This window comes from Nematolebias whitei, chromosome 15 (assembly GCF_014905685.2).
Source record: "Nematolebias whitei isolate Nwh7 chromosome 15, NemWhi1, whole genome shotgun sequence".
NCBI classification, from domain to species: domain Eukaryota; kingdom Metazoa; phylum Chordata; class Actinopteri; order Cyprinodontiformes; family Rivulidae; genus Nematolebias; species Nematolebias whitei.
This window is the reverse complement of record NC_056512.1, coordinates 23,976,884-24,001,117: the sequence shown is the minus strand read 5'-3', so window position 1 is coordinate 24,001,117 and position 24,234 is coordinate 23,976,884. Positions and strand designations below refer to the sequence as shown.

Here is a 24,234-nt window from a genome sequence, read left to right as displayed (position 1 = left end):
GAAGGCATTTATTCTGGAGGGGTATTGAATTGTGGAAGAAAAACTTGGTTAGTTTTACATTCGCTTTCAGACTTGTTTAAAAATCTGTAAAAACCTAAAAACACAAGTATGTATGGTCTTAAATGTTCCATCTCTAAATATTAGTATTAATATTACACACTAACAATATAAAACTTAATAACATTGTTTTGGCAAAATATTAATCTCTTTTGTTCCTGATGATTATGTGGCCAAATAATACAACAATGCTCAATATTATTTTAGTTAATTTCTTTATATTTTATTTATTAGTTGTTTTTTTTAATACAGGTACATTAATAATAACATTTATGATCATTTATAGTTGTTTAAAAATAAATACAAGCTAAAGAAAGACACAGTCAAGCATGGAGATGAGACTATTTATTTTTGGAGCTTTTTGCTACAACAGAAATAAAACATTTAGACATTGTGACTATTATTTAATTTATTTATTTAATTTAATCTCATTTTGAAGACGAAAGCTGTGGTCTTTGTGATTATACTAAACTTACTCATCATTTGCAACAAGATTAAGCTCGGATGCATCCATCAGACCTCCTGTAGCTTTGACTAAAGAATTGTTTTTGGGAAGTTGATGCGTGAAGCTGGACCCACAATCTGTCTTTGGATTTAAAGAAAGCACTTGAAAGCTCCAAAACTAAAACAGTGAGCCCAAGTGAGATTCTTCCAACAAATTAGTCACTTTGTAGTTTAACAGTTTAAAATATTTTATCCATCTTAAAGTTACCAAGCTCCTCCACTCTTTAGCTCAGAGCAATGAGAACGTTCTGGTTCTGGTGTAACGAGCCTCGTTTTAACGTCTCCCTGCCGTTTGTCTGTTTCCAGCTGAGTCAGACGGGTTCAGTGATGGACAGACTCAGAGAGGAATGGACCGGTACCTGGACAGCCTGTTTGAACCAGTTCTGTCAGACAGCAGCTCAGTGAGTACTCACGCTGATTTACTGTGAACTACACGTTTAAATGCTGCATTTACCAGCCAAACGCACTACATTTTGTGCATATAGTACACACCATGTGTGTATAAGTACTTTTGTAGATACATATTTAATAGTCAGTCAGTTAAACTGATTAAGTTCAACATTCTTGGTTAAATAATAAGAATCAGTAGAAATATATTGTCAATACATCGAACTGTATTGCTCATGTAAGTCAAAAACAACAACGAATGGATTTATAAAATATATATTACTTTTTATTTTGTGCTCTGCCATCTCAGTGAATGGAAGTGGGCGTTGATGGATGGTTGGACCAAGTGATCCGCCTTCTCTGTGTCTGTGCATGAATGGAGAGGGCAAGAAGGGTGATTAGGTTACCGAATGACCTACCGTATTAGACACTAACAGCAAGCAGCTTACTTTTAACAACGTGGGTGATTTGACTTGTGCAACAGGTGGAAAATACTCGACAAACGTGTAAAAAATAGACAGAAGTGCCTGTTAATGACACTCAACATGGAGCGTTTCTCATTCAAGGCACAAGAAGTTTTGGAGTGGGGGCTAAAACATCTAAACACTAAGCATTAAAGGTTGTTTTATTTTTCAAATTCTTTGGTTTAGACATAAACTTCACATTTAAACAGCGTAGGTCTTATTTCGTGGCCATTTTAGCTTTAATTTCCTTTTGATGAAATCAGATTTTCTCCATTGACTTCTCACTAACGTTCTTATTCCAGCAGCCTGAAGGCTAATGCAACATTAATAAACATATAACACTGTACATATAGTTAGTTTTGGACATTTGGATTGGTTTTGTTGGATTAAATTTACTTTTTCTGTGTCACCAAGTTTGTGCATGTGGCGCTTGCATGTGTGGAGCATCACCTACAGTGTATATGGTACTTCCTGGAGCGTATTTAGTTCCTGCAGCTCTACTTACTCCCTTAGAAAGGGTTTGAATGAACACTCCTTCATGTTCTCTCTGTTTGTTTCCCTCCAGTTTTGCACTTTCGCTCTTGTTCTTTAGTTTTTTGTTTTTTAAATGCAGGTTCTCGCTGTCTGCAGTCATCCTTTCGTGTTTCGTTGAATCTCCATTCTTTGGTTGTTTCTGCCTGCCAGAGCATTGAAAAGGCAGGTTTGTCAGCGAGAATGAAAGGAGGAGGTGGTATAGGAGTCACAGGAGGAGGACGAGGAGAGGGGCAAGGTTACACGCCTCCCAGCCGACCATATCCACCAGGAATACACCCCGGAGGTAAATTCCTGTTGTCTGTGCATTTACTATTTTAACTTCTTCATCCACTTCTTTCTGTTTCTCTGTGTTATATAAATTATTTAGCTTGATCTAAGTGGGGCATAAATCTTTAGCTGTACTTTTAACATTTTAGAGATCGCCCTGAATACTGGAGACATGTCCAGGTTTTTTTTTTATGTTTTAGCTTACTTTTTATCAGTTATACCCTTCTGTCATCAAGGGAAATTATTCAAAACAGGTAAAATCTGCCAAGAACGGTGCATGAGATTTAAAATCCTTGAATCGGTTTTAAAGTCAGTAAAATAAAGACTGGAGTGTTTCAGTCTTGTTGGTCAATTTAGACTTTCAGGGTTGTGGTTTAAAGGTTCGGGCCTACAGTTCATCAACTTTAATGTGCTGTTTAGGAGCTGTAATGAACACTCTGGTTTGATAAATAATGCATGAACAACCATTCATTGCAACCACAGAGGACTTTACTCATTGGCATTTGTTATTTCTGTTTTTTTATTATTATTATTAAATAAATTTATTGTTTCTGCTATTTATTTCATAACTATCTGTTTGCTTAGCTCATTTTGTCTGTTTTATGTATGCATCTCCTTGTTGGAATCAAAAATTAACATTGTGCACTTGTTTTGAATCCACATTATCAAGTTACAAACTGTGACACCATTATTTATTTCAAAACACTTGAAATGTAAGCATTTCTTTTTTTTGTAGTGAATTCTCTTCAAACAAAACTAGAAATGGTGACAGTTTATTTTCAACTAGATACGTTTAAAAGAAATTATACATACAGTATAAGAGTTTCCATAATGATTGAAGGAAACATCTGTAGTGAGAATTGGGAGCAGGTGGAAGAGAGCCTGAAGAGGTTGAGGCATGGTCTGGAGAAGAGAGGAATGGAAGTAAAAAATGTGAATTAGAGGGAAACGGGTGTAACAGTGAAGCTACAAGGAGGTATTTAAAGTGGATGAGTTTAAGTAGTTGGGATCAACCCCCGAAAGCAATGGGCAGTTCACAAGATGGGTGGAGGCAGGGTGGTGGTGATGGAGATGAAAGTCAGGGATGAATTGTGACATAAGGAGAACTGCAAGTGTTAAAGAAAAAGTTTAGAAGATAGCAATGAGACCTGCTTTGACGCATGGTTTGGAGAAGGTGGCACAAACAGAAAGACAGGAAGAGGAGCTGGAGGTGAACATGTTCAGATTTTTACAAAGAGTGACCAAAATGGTCAGGTTTAATTCATTTCAATTCAGTTCAGTTTATTTATATAGCACCAAGTCACAACAGAAGTTATCTCAGGGCTCTGCACAGAAAGAAATGAAAATTTCAGAAGGACAGCATAGGTTGAGCAGTTTGGAGACAGAGTTCGAGAGGTGAGGCTGTGATGGTTAGAACATGAGCAGAGGAGGGACAGTGGACATGTTGGACAAAAGTTGTCCACTATAGAGCTGCTAGGGAGGAGAGAAGGAAGGCTGTGGTGGAAGTACATGGATGTAGTGGAGGAGGATGTGCAGAGTTGGTGTGACAGAGGAGGATCCCAGGGATAATGGTGAGATGGAGGCAGATGATCCAAGTAGTGACCCCCGAAGGGAGCAGTAGAAAAAAGAAGCAGCAAATATAAACCTTATAGCTTCATACTCCATGCTTCACTAGATTAATATATCCAGCTTATCAATGGTTTTAAAACTTATTAACGGGTGAATATGATCTTACACAAAACACGTTTTTTTAATTTTTACAGTTGAAATATTTATAGATGAAGAGATATTTATTATAATTGCAAGTGCCATCAGAATGGCCAATACTGTACAGTACACGGTGACATTTTTATTTTTTAAACAAGTGTTAGAGTTAATTCCTTTCATTCAGAAATTCCATATTATATCTTTGAAGTGTGGATAATTCCTCAGACAGTGTTTTTTTGTGAATAAAACAGCGGTAACATTTTTTGACTGTAACTTTGTTCCCTACTCGCTGCGTCTCAAGCCGTCCCAGTGCTGCCAGTAGCAGGAGGAATGATGCCCCCCATCCCGACTATGTCAGTCCCCTCGCATCACTATCACATTGAACAACGCCAACAACAAGAGCAAGAACAACCAGAACCACCTCCACAGCTGGAACCACAACCTCAACCACAGTTCCACCAATACAACCAACCCCAACAGCCCTATTCCCAGCAGACTTCCTCTCCAACCCCTCCTGCCACTCGGGTAGCACCCACTTCTTTGCCTTCTCGCGCCCCTGCTGTTAAGCCCACAGCGGCCCCTCCATTTGGTAGAAATAATGATCCACCCCATGTCAGCGTTGTCCCAAGCGTGCCCTCACTCCCAACCGTGCCTGCAGTCCCAGGCCTACCTGTGATGACAGGTGCAGGTACAAGGAAAGAGTTTGTGCTTTGGGTTTTCCAGCATGTGTGGCCTAAAGGGAGTGGGCATGATGGACTTCCAGTCCTTTGACTTTTAAAGTGTGTTTTTTAAAAACCTCACACATTTGCTGTTTGAATTCAATAGATTGTGTGTTTGCTGTTGTTTCCTTATACATAATTTTATTGTTAACTAATGGATGCTTCTGTTATTTTTCCTCAGGATTGGAGCAGGCAGTGTTGACTCAAGAACAACAGGCCATCATCAACCAACAAGCTATTATTCTGGTGCGATATTCTTTAACACCTCCAATGTTACTGCTACTGTTAGTCTATTGGGTCACATGAAGCAATACACAATAAAAAAATAAAAAAACATAAATCACTTCAGCATTAGGCATCAAAACTCAGCATCTGCAGTGTGTATTTAGTTGGTTTGCTGGCAATGGATGTTTGCTAGTATCTAAATAGCCAAACACAACTGTTTAATCTAACAATTAAACTGTAATATTCAACTGAGTAGGGTGATTAAGTCAAAGCACATTTGGTCAAAATGTACTTGTCTGCTTTATTGTATGTTTTTAAGATCCATGCCATTGTATTTGTGCTAATATAAATAGCTTAGCACAAAAAAAAAAAAAAAAATCACAAAACAGCTAGCATAGTTTTGTTTCAAATAAAATTAATACAAACCTAAACAACCTTAATAGTAATCACAATGACTACCAAAACTGACAGTTACCTATTTATCAGACATTTTCTTGACATTGAGCTAACTTGTTGTCACACGTCAGTGGCAGTAAATGTTATTTATTTATTAACCTTTTTTTAACCAGGCAAATCCCACTGAGATCTCTTTTGTAAGGGAGGCCTGGGCCTGAAGGCAGCCTAACATAACATACATGTTTTTGATCTGTGGGAGGAAACCAGAGAGAAAACCCACACAAGCATGAGAAGAACATGCAAACTCCACACAGAAAGACCCCAGGTCCAACTGGGAATTGAACCCAGGACCTTCTCGCTGTGAGGCAACAGTGCTAACCACTCAGCTCTCGTGCTGCCAAAATTGTTAATGTTAATTACTGAACTTAATTAGAGGTGCCATCCGTTTGCTTTGACATTTAAAGAGACAGGCCATCTGTTTATAATCAACATGTTGATTACAAAAACATCTGGATAACTCAGTAAAACTAGCCAACAAGCCAAGAAAAGTGTTCAAATTACACAGAATACAAAGTGAACAGATTTGAGAATAAATGTTTGTTCTTTTGTTGCCACCATTATGAAAGGTGAGGAATCATCTAACTACTTTTTGTCTGTCAGCAAAATACCTCATGAACCTCTGGATGAGTTTGAATGAAACTCTCAGAAAGCAATAGCTGGATGCACATCTACATCAAATTAACTTGTGAATTCAACCGAAGATAGCTGCCAAAACTAATCAAGCTTAGAAAACACAAACATGGCTATATATCAGCTAGTTTTATAGATACCAAACTTAATTTTGGTGTGGTAGTATCTGAGAGTAATCCTTAACACAAACTGTGTTACTAACAACTTTCACAAGGTCTTTGTTTAAGACTTTGGTAAGCTAGTCGGCAGGCCGCATCCATTCTTTCAAGCAATGCTAGTTCACTTTATGTTGCATTAGTTGTTGCATTGCTATTTTTAATAACAAAAAAAAGAGGGATAGATAAATGCAGAACAGTAAAATGAACACTAATTGTTGTTTGCATATGTTGTGTGTACTGCAGGCCCAGCAGATGACCATGCAGGCCATTGCAATCCAGCAGCAGATGTTGTCCTCCTTCCCGCCTGTGGCTCCTGCTCCCCAGTCACCACCCTCACATCACACAAACATCCCATCACGGTCACACACACCCAGTCCTGTGAGTGAACGAGCCTCATGGTTTGCCAATTTATTAAAACATAAAACATCATATCTTGGCTTCATCATTGTAATTTTGTTTTTTCCTGCAGACCAAGGAAAGCAACGAGTCCCGCAAACAAAGCCCTGCTGCTGCTCAGCGGAAAATGAGTAGGTCTTGAGCTGGTTTCATTGTGTACTTTTAGTCACAGCAATAACATGTCATATTTTAAGTAGTTTATGCATTGCAGGATTGTGATTTGAGCTTTAAAGGCCAGAAGTATCATATTAAACATTTGGAATGAAATCATTACTCATGTTAATTAGCCCTTTGGCTACATGCTAATTGGCTTAGCTGAGAACAACAACATTTCAAGTTCATGTTTGCGTGACCTGATAGAAATTATTTATTTGAGGTTCAACACGTGGACCCGCTCCCGAAGATGTGGTCCGATCTAGTGTGAGTAACACGGAGCGAACTGACCCAAGCCACGACATCAAAGACATCATCAAACAGCATCAGCCTTCGGACACAACATCTGCTAGTGGGTCTCCAACACAAAGGTACCCCCCCCCCCCCCCCCCCCACACACACACACCCTTTATCCAAAAGGCTCAAAATATTAGCTACAGTATGTTTCCATGGAGACATATTTCTTCTCTCTTCAGTTTGTGCATTTACTAGATGAAGTGATATGCTAAATATGCCTCTAATTATCCAAAATGACATTTTTTTAATTTTCTAAATAAACAAGTAGGCTGGTGCAAAACATTTTGTTTTCCCGTCTTTATTGACTAATATCAAGGTCCATGAAGGGAATGAACCCAGACGCAGGCAGACACGATGAGCTCCGGTAAAATAAAACTAGTTTCGTTTAATAAAGGAAAACAAAGGGCTGACGTGGCAGCTACTACTTATGAAACACAGGGGATCACAAACAGGACGACCAAGACGTCTGACAGGGAGTCAACACAATGAACTGCTGTAGGAGTGGTGATCAGAAGTGGTTTAAATAGGACAGGGGGAGAGAGGAAAGTGGCAACGACTGGGTGATTACTAATTGGAAACAGGTGTGAGTGGATACTGACTGAAGAAGGGCTGAGGAGATAACACAGGGAGCTGAACCAAAACACAAGGGACAGAAAAATAATTGAGCCTCGAGGACTCATTTACAAGAGAGACCTGAAAACATAAACCACAGGGATAAATACAACTAAGATAAACTAACTAAATAACAAAAAATCACGGACTATGCCAACTAAATGTTTCATGTAGTTAGAGAAGACAAGCACACTTCAACATACATATTTCAAACTTGTTTGTTGTACCGGTGATTCTTTCAGTAAAAACGCTAAGGCCACATTCCTGCTTGTTGATGTGAAAGATCAACTAAAATGTGGATGATGCCCCATTAGTTCATGAAGCGTCCATGATAGGTTTGCCCAAAGTTTCTGTATTGACATCATGATGTTTTTTTAAATTGTAGAATGAAAGCAATAGGGGTTTGGATGGACAGTGGTGGCTGCAGTACACCAAATCTTTGACATGGGTTATGTGACAGGGCTTGGTCGTCAAGAGTTTGAAGCTGGGCTGGCTACGCTGGCCCCTTGCCTGAGCAATAACATTACGCTATTAGCATTATGGTTAGCATGATGCGATTGTCTAGTGCATTCTTCAATTTGAACAGGTCCAAGAGAGTTGTGCCAGCATAGGCTTAGGGCATGGTGTGGTCTTGGGTACTGGATCTTGCATACAGCAGTGTGGTGGTACCATTATCAGAATGTGCAGCTGTGGTGTGGTAACAGGACAGCATGTCAAGGACTTGAAAAGGAGCAGGAAAAAATATTTTGGGAGTACTAAGAAAGTAGCAGAGTCATTATTGCTTGTTTTTTTTCCAAATTTGTTGCAATCCAGCCATGTTCTATTAGACTGTGGAAAGTGTAGTGGGGTTGCCATCAGTTCAAGTCTTCTTCTCTTAGTATCAATTAAAATAGAAAAATGGGAAGAGTGTCGCCTGTTCATAATAAAACAGGAACCCAGGGATGAAAGTGAAGACTGTTGGGTCACTGTTCTCCTTGCTGAATTTACTAATCAAGAATTGAGCACTGTCAAAAATATATTTTTATATAATCACACCAGTTCGTTCTTACAGAAGGATCGATCATACTTCTTGCAATAACATGTTTGTGTGATTGTGTCTGGTTTTATGTTCCTGTGGAATGGATTATCAAATTGTTTACTTCACTTATGTCTGTCAGATTAAATGATGTTCAAAATGGAGCTGAATTAGGGTGATTACTCTAATCCAGCAGTTGCAATACGCCTTTTTGCCATTGAGAAGTGCGACTCCACTCTGCTCTCATCTTATTGGTTCTTTTCAGATGTAGGTGATTTGCCACTGTGGCTTGCTTCCCTGCTCCATGGGCGGGATCGTAACTGGTCTTTGTGTTCAAGCCACTCCACCCATTGTGGTCCTTAATCGTTCTATAATTGGACTTCATATTTTTTTAGCTTATCTCTGCATTGCATTTAAGTCTAGGTGTAGTCATGCTGTGCCATCATCTCCAATATCTCTGTAAATGCGCTCATTTCTTGTGGCACCATCCATCAACACAATCAGAGAGGAAGTGGAGGTTCAGATTTAGTTACCAGTTTTGCTGGTTGGGTCATCCAGTGATGTATATCTGCTGGTCAATTAACAGCTGCTGCCTGCTTATGTCAAAATCAGCACCTTGGAACAATCACCTTGGAGCAATCTGCTTGGGACCACAAACGAGGTGGTCTCATAAACCAGGCTGAGTTGTGGTGGGTACTGGCAGTGGGCAGGCCCCTAACTGGTGCGGTGTGGTGCGGAACTGATGAGAGTTGAGACAGTGACAAACCTTAAGTCATCAATATGTCTACAGCTGATAGTAACGACCACCACATCTATTTCAGTTTATTCAGTGTAATTATTTTAACACGTCTAGGAAAAGCGATGGAAAGAAGTTCGGGAAGAAATCTGACCCTCATGACGAAGCAATGGAGATCCTCAAAGATCAAATGGCAAACCCACGGCCACCGGTAAACCCCTAACCTCACACTAGCACACACAGACACACAAACAAGCCAAAGCTTTATCTTACTGTTCTAAAACTTTAGTCTCAGAAGAAGCCTCAGCCTTCCCAACTTAAAGACGACAAAGTTAAAGTCGCCAAAGCGACCAACCCGCGACCTGCAGGACCAAGCAGCTCCACCTTACCACCGACCCCTCCTCCAGGTGAACTGACTATCTCATCTTTCAGTAATCAGAAAAACAGACTGAAAACCATCGGCACATTTCACACGAGAAGATTATCTTCAGTAACCTCACTGGTTTGTGTCTCCAGTCTCCAGGGATTTACCAGTAGAAGAAGAGGTTATTCAGACTCAGCTCCACAGCAGGACCAGCGATGAGTATTACACCTACTCCAATGTCCCCTGGAAACTCTTCATGAGGAAGGAGGCGAGCATCAAATCAGTTTTCATTTCACCTCAGGAAATAAATGAGGGATCAAGGTTTTAACAAACGTTGTGTACTTTCTTAACTCACTTTGTTTTCTTTGTTTACAGGTTTTCTACCCAAGAGAGACTTTGAACAATCCTCTGCTTCTTGACATGACCTTTAGACAGGTTGGTTAAAACATTAATTCTGTAAATAACACTTAAAAGTGGGATTTTTATGCTCAATATTTGTTTTTATTTTCAGTGGATGATTAAATCAGATGAAGTTTTACTTCATCACTGCAGATATTATTATTAATAAATATTTAATACCATTATGCTGTTTGCTTTGCTGCAATACCTCCGCTTAACCGTCGTGCTGCCTCGTGGGTCATTTTGACCTAAGGGGGTTAAGGCAGAGACTCATCTTTGACTCATTTTAATTATATCCAAGTAAAAGATGCAGCTTCAGACTCAGAAGAACTTTGGGAAGAAGTTATTCCAAATTCCCAATAAAACAGAAGAAATCAGGACCGTCCTGCTGGAAACGGATTTAAGCTGAAATGATCACTCCAGACATTAATCATTACTGCAATAGATAATCTAGTGTTTTAGGAGTAACACAAAAGTCTTTGCACCATTGTCTTATATTATATTGAGGAAACAAACTTTATTTCTAAAGATGACGAGCTAAAGGTTATCTTGGGATAACAGATTAATCAAGAGAAAATCACATCAAAAACGGTTAGCAGTATGTTGTTTTTGTCTTCTACTTCTTTTAATAATTATAAAAGCTTTTCCCCCGTATGTCAGATATGTTAACATTATTTATCTTGCAGGTTGTCCACGACACATTCTGTGAGGCCTGTGTCCGCATCAGTCAAGAGGAGCGGCAGAAGATGAAAGCCTTGTTTGGTATAAAAAATTTCAATAAATTGATACACATACTAAGTTTTTACTGAAGAAGTACACTTTTGTTCCTAATGTAGGTGGGAAGCTTTGGTTTGCACTCAGGAGGTGAACACTTTGTTCATCCTTTCTTCTCTTTGGCAGCGGAGAACAAAGTGGACCAGACATCAGGAACACACGACGAGACCCTGAAGAAGAAGGTGGTTGCCGTGGCCAAAGACTCGTGGGAGATCTACTTCTCACGTCTCTTCCCAGCCTCTGTGGGTTTGAGTGTGAAAATTCAACCAGTTATTTTCCACCAAGGCTTCCTTCTATTGACCTGCATGAGCTTCAACCATTCATCAGTTTGCATTGTTAGGTTGTGGTGTGTGTTTTTCAGGGCAGCGTGGGAACCGGAGTGCAGGTGTTGTCTGTGTCTCATAAAGGCATCAAACTGCTGAAACTGGTGAAGAGCAGCTCTACAGCTTCAGACTACTTCAGAGTGCTGAGGCCTTACAGGTGATCATCTCAGAACACACCGATGTTGAAATGATCACATACCAAACAATAAATACAAGCATTATTAAAGAGTTCTAGTATTTGTAAGTTTTGTTTTATTATTTAGTATTTTGATTTGAACTTTGCTATGCTTGAACTGTGAAAATGTTACCTCTACTGTATATAATTCTGAGTTGCTTTTTTAAAAATTTGCTGTAAATGATTGAGGAAAGATGGATTTTTTTTTTTGTAATCTCTTAAACCAATGGTTCCCAGCCCTGGTCCTTGAGGAACACCATCCTGCATGTTTTAGTTGTTTCCCTGATTTGAATCAATGGGTGACTAACAGGCTTCCGCAGTACTTGATGACGCAATTAAATCACTGAATCAGGTGTGTTGGAGCAGTGAAACAACTAAAATGTGCAGGATGGTGTTCCTCAAGGACTAGTGTTGGGAACCACTGTCTTGGGAAGCTGCTGAATCAAATATCGGACCACACATAAATTAGGATAAGGTTTTGATCTGCAGCACTGAAACTACAAAAGCTTTTAAAAAATAATCCATTACTGCATCAAAGACTTGGTACTGTATTAGTTTCTAAAATAATGTTTGCGAGAACCGTTGTAAAATTTCTGAGTTTGAAGTTGTTTCAAGACAATCTAGATCCATTCTAGTCTTTGCTCTGCTCCGATTAGCCATGAGCTCATCAGTCTGGTCAGATAAACCAAAGTGAGGTTGTTCAAATAGTTATCTACAACAGGTAAGATATTAGGTGTTTATTACCTCTCTAAGTACTTTTGAATGGTTTGATTTGGTTATGAACCTTCCTTAGATTAAGTGATAAGAGCCTTTGATTGTTTTGATCTTTGATTCTCAGCTCAGTTCCTGGTTTGACATTTGACTTCCTGTGCAGCTACTCGGACATCCTGTTCTTGTCCGTTCCGTCGAAGAACATGCTGGAGTTCAACCTGACCAACGAGAAGCTGATCCTGTTCTCAGCCAAGGCCCCGCAGGTCAAGCACATGATCGACCACTTCCTCACAGAACTCAAGAAGGTCAGAGACACTGGCTTATTTTTTTAACGTCTAAGTAGACAAGGGGTTTTACATTTTTTAATATCTAAGATTATTTTAACCAACTGGTAAACTTTTTCTACTTGGTCAGAATGAAACTCTTTATAACTTATTTGTCAGGACTCGGAGTACGTGGTGGCAGTGAGGAATTATGTCACAGAGAGCAGGAATCAGCTCAGCTTCCACAAAGGGGACATCATCAGGCTGCAGCGCATGGACGGGCTGGAGTCTGGTGAGTCACACACACAACAGACAGGCTGAGGAGTTTCACTGTAACACCTTTCTGCTTCTGTGAACCTCTGTGAATGTTCAGGCAAACAGTACGGCTGCATCGTGAGGAAAAAGGTCATGCTGCTGGAGGAGGTGAAGAGGGACACGGCTGAGTTTGGTGGGTATGGGCCGACTTTTTTTTACTATATATGTGTGTCTGCACACAAACTTTTACATAAACTGTGCATACTCTCTGCTGCCCTGTGTGCACAAACAGGCTGGAGGTTTGGGGCCGTGTTCGGAAAGTCCGGAGTGTTTCCCAGTGATTACGTCCGTCCTGTGGCTGCTCCTGACTTCCTGGGTCTGCCCGCCGAGCGCGTGGAGCCTCGGGACAGGCAGGGACGAGTTGCTGCATCAGCTGCCGTTGCCGTAGCAATGGGCTCAGCTGTGGCTGCTCATGAGCTCGACCTCTCCACAGAGGTGCAAACGACTGAACTTTAGTCTCCTCCCGTCATATAGTTGCATCTTTTTTTCTAAACTACAAAGCAACAAAACATGAATTACAAATTAAAGTTTTTAATATTAGAACGCTTGTTTTTTTTTTGTAGATAAATTGTTTTTTTGTGTTTCAGGTTGTAAATGAGATGTATGGGGAGAGCTGGAGCGCCGAACTGAACGACTCGTCTCTGCAAAGCAATCAGTATCTCATGACAGAATTTGCCAAGAAGTACTTCAGGGAGGCGCAGAGGAACAGAAAGTCAGTCGCATGAACACTCCCATGAGCCAAATTTAAAATAACACTTAAATTAAATGGCTATATTTTCCATCAGATTGATGCAGTTACAGTTAGTTTACAAACTGCTGTGTGTGTTTTCAGTGAACAGAAAACCAAGAAGGGAAAAGGGGCCAGGGACCCTGCTGACATGGTCAAATTCTCAAAGGTGACTCATATATTTGCCCTGAAACACAACTCCAGATTCACAAAGCTGTAAATGTGTTTTCAACATTTCTTTCTTGTGGCGTTTTTATTTCTAGTCTCCACTCCAGGAATCTCTGATCGACTTCTCGGACAGCGGGATGAACAGAGTAGCTGCTGACGTCTTCTTAGGTAGCAGTGCTGAAACCATGCGACAACTATAGAAAAACCAGAGAAGATGGTGGTGGAGACCACTAGTTATTTTTAACCTTAAATACTTTACGTTCTGCCATAAATGATCTGGTTAATTTTTTTTTGTCCAGCTATAATGAAATTCATGGGAGACTTCCCAATGAAAGGCCAGACTGAGCAGGACCTCGTGGCTAATATCCTGAAGGTAAACCATGAGCAGAGTTTTCATACTAAAAACAAGCAGGATTTCTGTGTACTTTTGTACTGCACTGATTTCATTTTGTGCTCATAATCTAGTTAAGTGGCGACCACGGTCTGATGAAGGACGAAGCCTACTGCCAAGTGATTAAGCAGGTCACTGCCAACACCAGCTCCAAACCGTGAGACTTCTGTTTTTTAAAAGATGACCTGGTTGTGTTGAGTGGATGGAGGGGGGTTATTTGTGTAGTTTATTGGTGTGTTTTGTGCAGGGAAAGTTGTCAGAAAGGATGGAGGCTGATGTACATCCTCACAGCTTTCCACCGCTGCTCTGACGTCATGAAGCCCTTTCTGCTGAGGTTCCTGCAGGACGCCTGCGACGGTCCTGGGATGCCATACCAAGGTATAAAATCAATGCATCCTATAACAACTACAGGCTGTGACATCAAATCCCAATTATGTATCAATTTACTGGCTGCTGGTCTTTAATGACAGGTATTGCCAAGGCTTGTGAGCAGAACCTGAAGAGGACTTTTCAATATGGTGGACGTGTTCAGTATCCCAACAACATGGAGCTCAAAGCCATGCTGGTTAGTATTTAATTCACTCATGCAGCTTTATTTATGTGGGATACATGTCTAAAACTTGTTAAAGATGGTAAACATATATACAACCAACCAAACTGAAAACAAATATGTTTAGTCTATGATAGAAAAAAACTAAATATAATAATATTCAGAGTATGACCTTCTGCTTTCAGCCTTAAATTTAGTCAAAAATGCTTTAACAAAGAATGTGTCCACACTTCAGTCAAACTGTTAAAGTCTTCAATGTATATTTGAGTTGTGCAAAATATCTCTTGGTACTGTAATAAGGGTTTGGCAAAACCTTTTTTTTATTCTTTACTGACGTATCTGTACATGTTTTTTAAATTATATTTATGCACCATATTTCACAGGTGCATTATGTTGTGTTGTATTTGGTATAATGGTTAATTTATATAATTATTTATATGGTTTATGTTGTATTGTATCATATCATGATGACCCTAAACTTACACATAAAATATCCTAAGTTGTATTTTAAGGTTTTTACTAGCAGTAATAATGTCACTTTCATTGTATAGAGTTTTGTGAAACAACAAAATGTGATCATGCTGGCAATATATGTAGAAACATAGAAACTTAAAGATTTTTTAAAAACATTAACAACATCAACATATTACTAAAGAAAAACTCTAATCTAGACACACACAATGGATAGCTCAGTAAATGAATAAATTAAAAAAGTAATAAATAATTTTTACCTAAATAATCAATGTTCTTTAAATGTGAAAAGTATTTATTTCAAGGAGCAGAAAATGTTTGTCTTTTTTTAACATCCTCAGTTTATTTTAAAAATCATCATCCTTTCATTGACTAATTAAAGAAAATCTAAACAAAATAAAACATATAAATTTGATACATGATGAAGAATGTTAGAAATAACATGTTGTCAGGGAAGTTCATGTCTTATCCAGAATAATTGATGTGTCCATCAAACATGGAGGAATATGAAAAAAATTAACTTTTCCTTCCATCCATTATCTTTACCTACTTCTTCCTTTCCCAACACCAAATTTTATTTGAACAAAGGTTGATGTGAAATAGTTTTTCAATGTTATTTAATATTATGGTAATGCTTTTAATATTTTTATTCAATTATAAAGTACAATAGGTGAATTTGGTATGATCTTTTGGAGACGATTTTCCAATATGGCCATTTCACGCCTCCTGCAGTGAATCTGATAGGCTGATGAATATCGCCTGTCGGCTTCGCTCTGCGGGCGGGGCTGGTGTTCAGTCGTCTGATTGGCTGTCTGTGTGCAGGCTGGGCGGAGCTCCAAGAGACAGCTTTTCCTGCTCCCAGGTGGGATCGAGAGGCACCTGAAAATCAAGACCTGCTCTGTAAGTGCAGCTCGCTCACAAACAGAACCGAGCAAGATAAGCATCAAAGTAGGGCAGCAATAGTGGTTGATGACCTTAAAATAGGTTATACATATAAACAAATATGTAATATATAATGTTTTTATGGAAGATGATGTCAACCCTGCATATAGTTAAAACAGCTTTCAATGTCAGGTTGCTTTGGATGCGATTGAAGAGCTTTGTTTGGAGATGGAACTCCAGAGGTCGGAGGCGTTGGATGAATATTCCGTCTTTTTGGTCACACACAAAGGTACGAGTTTCCTTATAGGAGGTCGCTAAACACTTTTTACACTCCATTATATTTTTACATGAAGTAAAGCTAAATAGATGATACTCGAATTGCTTTCTTGTTTAGGTCAGAATGTACGTCCCCTGAACAAGCGCGAGTACATCCTTGACATTGCTACAGAGGCCGAGCCAGTGGACGTCAACTACAGTTTTTGGTTCAGAAGAGTCGTATGGAGTCTGGCACTGAAACTAGACAATGAGCTCTATGTGACCATGCACTATAACCAGGTACATCACTGCTGTTTGCACCAACTATCATTGTCACATGAAGGTATTTCCAAGGTTATGGGAAATACTGCTTTTAGACCTTTCTGCTGACACTGTGGACCACAACATCTTGTTGTCCTTGAGCAGGTGGTTGGTATCAAAGGCACAGTTTTATCTTGGTTTAGATCCTACCTGACTGACAGGAGTTTTGTTTTTTGTTTTTTTTCATTTAGGGGACTGTTCTTCATCTGTGGTTCCAATAATATTTGAGGTTCCTCAAGGGTCTGTTTTAGGTCCACTGCTTTTTAATCTGTACATGTTGTCCTTGGGGTCCAAGAGCTACTGCCTCTCAGCAAGCAGGTTACCCTAGTTCAAATCCCAGACGGGGGCCTTTCTGGGTGGAGTTTGCATGTTCTCTCCGTGCATGCGTGGGTTTTCTCCAGGTACTCTGATCTCCTCCCACAGACCAAAAACATGCATGTTAGGCTGACTGATAACTCTAAAATTTCCCTAGGTGTGAGTGAGAGAGTGAATGGTTGTTTGTCTCTATGTGGCCCTGGGATGGACTTGCGACCTGTCCAGGATGTACCCCACCTCTCACAGAGTGATGGTGGGCCATGGGCACCAGTGACCCTCGCGACTCGAAAAGGAAGAAGTGGGTAAAGATATAATAGATGGATGGATGGATAAATTAAAATAAAACTGAAGTCATCAGCTTTGGTAAATGTAATACCCTTGACACACTTGGCCCCTTGACTTCATACAGCCACTCCATTGTCAGAAACTGGTTATTTTCGATAAGGCTTTTAAATTAGACAAACAAAAATATGTAGTTGTGAAGTCCAGTTTCTTTCAACTAAGACTCATTGTCAAGGTGAAGTCTTGTGTCCCTTTTAGAGACCTTGAAAAGGTGATTCACACTTTTATTACCTCTTGTTTGGGCTATTGTAATGTTCTGTATGTTGGTTTTGATAAATTATCTTTTGTTTTCATTCAACCTTTATTTACACAGATAAATCACATTTAGCCTTGAAGACTCCTTTACAAGTGAGAGCTGTTTAGACAGACAAAAAGTAATGAAAGTGACACATGTATAGGATTTTGGAGGCAAGAAAATTCCTATCAAACTTTCACTCCTTGGCCGAGGAGAGAGAGCCTGATATTGAAAAAAAACACCCCATATATAGGCACATAGTAACACAGACATTCCGCAGGGGAGGGGAAACGACAAAAGTGGTGATTGTGTTGAGGACACTCCAGAGGCACTGTAGGAATTCTGATAAGAATGGTACAGTCAGTTAGTTCCCTCTGGTGAGATCCGTAAACACTCTTGAGGGGTGCCAAGGTCGACCTAGGACAGTGCCAGAGAAAATCCAAGAGTCCTGAAATGATGACACAATGTTTATTCAGCCGGGTTCCTCTGATAGGTCTGCAGACTCCCTCGGTGGGAGGGGAAGGGGCAGAGCATTGAATTTACAGGGCCTCCAAGTGACTTGAGATGAGGTGGCCTGTCAAGGCCAGCTGGGGAGCCAAATTCAGATAAGCAACATTTGTTTTGGGAACAGGCAGAACTTTACTGATTCATGTCTGACTTGAGTCTTTGCTGGTCCTCACGAATCCCAAACGTCCAAATTAAATGGACACATCGCTGGTCCATGCTTGAGAGTATTCCCCGAGATCTGATCCATCTTGCCAGTGAATCCTAGCTGTCACAAGTGGCCTGCGATTCTCACAAATCACATCCAATTTACAGTTCAATTCACAAAGCAATTGAGTCTGGGTGCTCGAGGCACGGAGCAAACCATCACATAAGGCAGGCAGCCTGACAAGGGCCAAATTTGCTGCCAGCGACGTCCTTGTTTGTTGATGAACAAGGAACCAGACAATTCAAAAATGTAGGAAATCTGTTATCATAAATCCATATATATGCATCTTTAACATCCTTGATGAACAGCAGAGATAGACACGTCACCTTCCAAACGCTCCAGGAATCCATGACATATCCAGCTGCGTGCGTGTTATCAGGACAAGTTGGCTCACCTGAAGCTTGTCTTCTCGTTGAGAAAATTTTATCAGTTGCGTTGAGAGACCAGTTGGCCAGATCCATAGCAAAAATTACAGTTCGGAAGATATGTAGAGAGAGGTTCTGAAGCTGTTTCACAGACAGGACAGAGCAAAAACAAAACAAAGGAGTGAGAGGAGAGGAAAGTGTCCACCCTTGACAAGAGCAAGTGCTGAAGTGACATCTTTACATCACTTACAAACTGTCCAGAATGCAGAAGCTCATCTTTTAACATCAACTAGAAAACATGAACACATAACCCCTGTCCTGGCTTTCTGTCTACTTCCGGATTGATTTTAAGGTTTTATTGCTTGTTTGTAAAGTCTTAAAATGCCTGTATTATCATATTTACGCAATCTTCTTAACACCTACACTCCAGTTAGAGCTGATTTTTCTTGTAGTTGTGTGTTGTATTTTATTGTTAACTTTCTTGTGTTTCTTGAGTGGCACAATATGTTTTTTTTTTCTTTTTATATTGGCTTCATTGTAAAGCACTTTGGTCAGCTTTTGTTGTTTTTATGTACTATAGAAATAACATGACATTGACATGGAAAACGTGCTGCAGCATTGACTGGTGGATGGCAGAGGATGTGCATGTCCAGTTTAGAGGGACAATCTTGTCAATTTTGAAGTTATATTTGCCAAATAGTGATCAGTAGTTAGAACTTTATCAGTCATAGAGCCAGAGTATGATGAAAAGTGAATAAATATTGTTTGGTTGAGAAAACAACAACAAACTAAACATCACTGTAACGCAAAAATGTAGGTTTATTGTTAGCTAATGTAGAGTTCTTTCACAACAAATGTTGTTTTTGAGAAAAACTTGTTTTAAAAACCAGAGGAGAAAAAAAGAGAAATAAACTAAACTTTGTTTGGCTAGCTTTAGCCTAGCCTGGATGAAGACTTTTACCTTTTCTTCCATACTCTGCGTGCTCTGACTGATTTGATTCATAAGGTACTAACTGTTGATAACTGTGGGACAAAACTTTTATAGACGACCAACTTAAAGCACAGAAATTCACTTTGGTTACAGAACCTCTCTGACTAGCCATTAGCTTGTCAGCATAGTCAGGATTAAACTATTTCTTTAAACTCAGGTTATTCATAAAGTAATCTGAAGCAGATAAAGATAGTGATTGTTCATAATCTTTCCAGCAACCCCCCTGTCACTTCATTGTATAACTTTCCCTACACAAATTTGCATGCCACCCCTCCCCCTAAGATGAAACATGTCCTCAACTATGGACACGTTTCATGAGCTCATGAAATATGGTCATACTTAATATGGACATATGAACTCAAATACTGGGCAGCACGGTGGCGCAACTGGTAGAGCTGCTGCCTCTCAGCGAGCAGGTCCCTGGTTCAAACCCCAGTCCAGGGGCCTTTCTGGGTGGAGTTTGCATGTTCTCTCCGTGCATGCGTGGGTTTTCTCCGGGTACTCCGGTTTCCTCCCACAGTCCAAAAACATGCATGTTAGGCTGATTGGTGGCTCTGGATTGTCCCTAGGTGTGAGTGAGAGAGTGAATGGTTGTTTGTCTCTATGTGGCCCTGTGATGGACTTGCGACCCGTCTAGGGTGTACCCCGCCCCTCGTACAGTGACTGCTGGACATGGGCACCAGCGACCCCCGTGACCCAAAATGGAATAAGCGGGTAAAGAAAATGGATGGATGGATGGAACTCAAATACTCAAATACATGTTAGCAAATTCATATGTGTGTATCATTTCTACAAAGTGCAATGCTTCATGTCCGTTGCTGGATGTTTTCCAGGTGTTGCCTGACTACCTGAAGGCCTTGCTGAGCGTGGTTCCTCAGGGGAAGCCCAGTGAGCAGCACATGCAGCAGATTGCAAGGCTGGCAGCTTTACAGCACCGTGCCAAGGACTCCATCTACCTACCCACTCTGTAAATATTTGTTCAAAACTGTTGTCTGGAACATACTACAGAAACATGAGCCCTTTAAATAAAAAAAACCCACTATGCATACATGCACATACAGCATGTGCATGCAGTATTTATGGACCTGGCCTGTTCTTGTGTGTGTGTGTTTAGTCGTGAGGTGCAGGAGTGTGTCCCCCCACCATTCTACAGCAAGCAGGGCTCTCAGCTGTGGCTGAATATGATAACACAGCACATGCAGCACGTCCAGCCTTTGAACCCGCACCAGGCCCGCGCACAGTTCCTCGGTAGGATATCATCAATCTGGGAACGTGTCTTTCTGAAAACAACTTTGAAGTGTCACATTGTTCTCAAATAAAGTTAGAGGTAATAAAATGTTTTAGCATAAAGCTCAGACAAAGAACCAAAACCCACCAAACTATTTGATAAAATGGAAGAAGTAAGGCCAGTTAGATCATCTTAAAGGATTATTTTACAAAGTTCAATGGGTTTGCATAGATGACTTAACGATTTGTACATTTTTTTGCAGGTCTGGTCAGTGCCTTCGCCATGTTCGGCTCCTCTTTCTTCTACATCCAGAGTTTGAGCTCTGCCTCCATTAGTGCCCCATGCATCCTGGCTGTGAACCTGAACGGACTGCACTTTCTTAACAAGGATACTCACGTATGTCACACACAGACGGTTTCTGCAGGCTTTACAGTCCAGACACAGTTCATGCTCATCTTATTTCAGAAACTTTGACCCCACAGTCAGTTATAAAGTATGGTTATTCTGCCAGAAAAAAAAAACTATGTTTGTAGGCTAAAAAGATGGTGTATAAATGTAGTGCATAGATTTGTAAAAGATTTCATTTGAACTGCTGATTTTTTGTACGAACGCTTATAAAGCATTCGCTTCATTTGCTTTCTTCCGTACATTTTTCGGCATCGTTCTCATTTCGCAACTTTTGTGCTATTTCAACAAATCATATATATCAAAACGTTCAACTCTTTCCAGACAATCCTGTTATGACTTTTGGTTTTGGTGCAACTTTAGCTTTTTGAAATATTCAGTCCTTTTTGTTGCTTTTTTCTTCACAGAAAAATAATTGAGCTAATTTTACATCCTTCAAATCTTTAGCTCTGTTTACAACATTTTACTGCTGCTTTCACATTTTGTTCTGGTTCAGCTTCTTTCAGCTTCCTTGTGGACATTTAAACTTTTTTCAGCTGATTTCAGCTATTTTTTCTGCTATTTTGTGATCCTTTCAGATTCTTTCTGCTAACTACAACATTTGTCTAACTTATTTCTGCTCATTTCAGCTTGTCATGCTCCTTTCAGGTTATTTATGCATGTTTCAAGTTTGTCTGCTTATTCACCTACTATTTAGCTGTTTTAAGCTAATTTTAGCTTTTTCAGCTAATTCCACATTTTTTGCACTCTTTTCAACTTTTTTCGGCCTAATTCAGCAAAAATGTGTTCTCGCCACTTCCTTCTGGTAATTTAAACTTCTTTCTGCCTTTTTAGCTACCTTTTGGCTGTTTTTGCTAATTTCAGCTTTTCTCAGATAATTTCAACTGTTTTGTGCTCATTTCAGCTTCATTCAGCCTAATTTGGCAAACATGTTCTTTCTGCCTTCTTCTACTAATGTAAGCTTGTTCTACCTGTTCAGCTACCTTGTTAGCATTTTCTAGCTAACTTTGTCTGTTTTCAGATAAATACAAGTTTTTGTGGTATTTACTGCTGCTTTCATTCAACCTTTATTTTCAGCCTAATTACGGTAACTTCTTTCTGACAGTTTCAGCTTGTTATACTCCTTTCAGCTTAATTATACTAGTTCCAGCTTTTTTCTGCTTTTTCAGCTACTAGTTAGCTGTTTCTATGCTAATTTTAGCTTTTTTATTTAATTCCACATTTTTGAGCTCATTTCAGCTCTTTCCAATTCCTTCTGGTTGTTTGCTAGTTATACTCCTTTCAGCTTAATTATGCTAGTTTAAGCTTTTTCTGCTTTTCAGCTACTTTTCAGTCATTTTTGGCTAATTTCAGCTTTTTTTTTGGGCTAATGACCTAATTTTTGTGCTAATTTCTGCTTATTTTAACCTATTTTAACTTATTAACCTATGAGAAGCTCTTGACCTTGACCTCTCTAAGTGGCTTTAAGAATACGTTGGACTCCTGGCAGGGACCAATGCAGACATGTTCCTGTTTTTAGTTTTCTACATTCGCCTTATAATCTAGCTGTTTTTGTTACTTTTCTTTTTTTAACCATCCTATTTGTTAAAAAAAATAAAATAAATCTGTATGCCTTTTTATAACTGTCTATTGTTGTCACTGTTGTCCATTGTTTTTCACCGTTCTTTGTTGAAATCAGGTCTCTCTTGTAAATGAGTCCTTGAGGCTCAATGGGATTTACCTGTATAAATAAAGGTTGAATTAATGAATATTTCAGCAAATATGTGTTCTTTCTGCTTTCTTTGCTAATTTAAGCTTGTTTTACCATATCAACTATTTCAGCATGTCTTCTTTTAACTATTTTCAGCGGTTTCTCATCAAGTTCTTCTGCAAAAAGCATTCACACAAATGCAGTTTCTCTAGGTTTATTTTAGATTAGCGTTGTCTTTATACAACAACAATGTAATTCTCAGCGCTTGGTCTTGCTCAGCTTAGCTGTTAGCTTGTTGTCTGAGCTAAATTTTAAATTTAAAAATAATTTCTTATACCATGTTTTGGCCACAATTGTCAAAAGACATACAAACCGAAGTTATAATGGATCAAAGCATTAAGTATTTATTTGCTCATTGTGTGAATGCTGTTATTTTTCCAGTTTTTTTTTTTATTTTTCCATTTTTGCAGCCAAACTAATTCCTCACAATTTGTGATATTTTAGCCATTCACACATTAAAACATTCAGCTTGCTTGTTTTTTGTAACTTTTATTCTTTTCAAAATATTAAAAATTATGTTCAAATATACTGAGATCTTTTAAATCCTCCAGCTTTCTCTTTGAAATATTCATGATACACACTTTATTTTTGTCTTCTTATGGTTTAAGCTTTTAAATAGCATGTTGCTACTTTTAGCTGACCTTTGCTGCTTTTCTATATTGTTTTGCTTCTTTTAGTAAGTTCCTTTTGCTACATTTAACTTTTAGCTAGTAATTTGCTACTTTTAATTTTTAGCTAGTGTTTTGATACTTTTGGTTTTTAACTATTTGTGTGCTTATTTTAGCTTTCACAACTTTGTTTACATTTGATTAGCAAATTTCAGCAAAGTCATTCAGCATTCAATGTGTAATTTCATAGAAAATGCAGTTCCTTGAGTGACTGTCTTGAAGTAAAACTTTGTGAAGCTGAAGAGTTTGGGAAACTTTGTCTTAAACTATTTAGGGTTGAAATAAGTTTTAATAATAGACATAAAAAGGAAACATTTGACTCCCTCTGCTGGTTAAGATGTCTGTTTGTCCACTTTGATATCTGATGATTGTAAACCACACACCAAAGAAATCAGCTGTGCTATTTATATTGGCGTTTTAGTGGGGATGTGCATTCATGATTGTGTTTTTAATGTTTATGATCAGGAGGCCATGGTACGTTTCCCTCTGAAGGAGGTCCAGTCAACTCGTACCCAGAGACCAACTTCAGGCTCCAGTTACCCCTACGTGGAGATCATGATCGGAGATCTGCTCAACCAGCAGATCACACAGCTGCAGCTGGAACAGGTGTGTGTGTTAAAAGAACTACCTTTGAGCAGTAGACTGATGATATGTACTGTGTGGCGTTCGCACAGTGTTTGCTCATTGCTGATCTAAGTGTTTGTATGCTCTGCAGGGCCTGGAGCTGTGTCGAGTCATTGCCATGCACATGGAAAACATGTTGTCGGTCCGAGAGAAGAGACTCACTTTGCCACCAAGCGAAATCACTCTTCTATAG

At 39.3% G+C, this 24,234-nt stretch overlaps 1 protein-coding gene across 1 annotated transcript in view; it reads left to right on the top strand.

Annotated features, from left to right (window-relative positions):
* myo15aa (myosin XVAa) overlaps positions 1 to 24,234 on the top strand; it is a 55,149-nt gene extending 30,915 nt beyond the window's left edge. Inside the window, exons 33-64 of the mRNA XM_037689508.1 lie at positions 868 to 962; positions 2,097 to 2,229; positions 4,821 to 4,885; positions 6,352 to 6,486; positions 6,578 to 6,635; positions 6,881 to 7,028; positions 9,435 to 9,528; positions 9,607 to 9,724; positions 9,834 to 9,949; positions 10,057 to 10,116; positions 10,767 to 10,842; positions 10,981 to 11,096; positions 11,216 to 11,334; positions 12,227 to 12,368; positions 12,507 to 12,618; positions 12,700 to 12,774; positions 12,874 to 13,076; positions 13,229 to 13,353; positions 13,474 to 13,537; positions 13,632 to 13,704; positions 13,836 to 13,909; positions 14,002 to 14,084; positions 14,175 to 14,305; positions 14,398 to 14,492; positions 15,771 to 15,848; positions 16,023 to 16,119; positions 16,225 to 16,385; positions 20,200 to 20,333; positions 20,481 to 20,614; positions 20,857 to 20,990; positions 23,883 to 24,023; positions 24,133 to 24,234. Coding sequence (XP_037545436.1) covers positions 868 to 962; positions 2,097 to 2,229; positions 4,821 to 4,885; positions 6,352 to 6,486; positions 6,578 to 6,635; positions 6,881 to 7,028; positions 9,435 to 9,528; positions 9,607 to 9,724; positions 9,834 to 9,949; positions 10,057 to 10,116; positions 10,767 to 10,842; positions 10,981 to 11,096; positions 11,216 to 11,334; positions 12,227 to 12,368; positions 12,507 to 12,618; positions 12,700 to 12,774; positions 12,874 to 13,076; positions 13,229 to 13,353; positions 13,474 to 13,537; positions 13,632 to 13,704; positions 13,836 to 13,909; positions 14,002 to 14,084; positions 14,175 to 14,305; positions 14,398 to 14,492; positions 15,771 to 15,848; positions 16,023 to 16,119; positions 16,225 to 16,385; positions 20,200 to 20,333; positions 20,481 to 20,614; positions 20,857 to 20,990; positions 23,883 to 24,023; positions 24,133 to 24,234 — 3,491 coding nt within the window. The remainder of the gene's footprint in view (positions 1 to 867; positions 963 to 2,096; positions 2,230 to 4,820; positions 4,886 to 6,351; positions 6,487 to 6,577; positions 6,636 to 6,880; positions 7,029 to 9,434; positions 9,529 to 9,606; positions 9,725 to 9,833; positions 9,950 to 10,056; positions 10,117 to 10,766; positions 10,843 to 10,980; positions 11,097 to 11,215; positions 11,335 to 12,226; positions 12,369 to 12,506; positions 12,619 to 12,699; positions 12,775 to 12,873; positions 13,077 to 13,228; positions 13,354 to 13,473; positions 13,538 to 13,631; positions 13,705 to 13,835; positions 13,910 to 14,001; positions 14,085 to 14,174; positions 14,306 to 14,397; positions 14,493 to 15,770; positions 15,849 to 16,022; positions 16,120 to 16,224; positions 16,386 to 20,199; positions 20,334 to 20,480; positions 20,615 to 20,856; positions 20,991 to 23,882; positions 24,024 to 24,132) is intronic.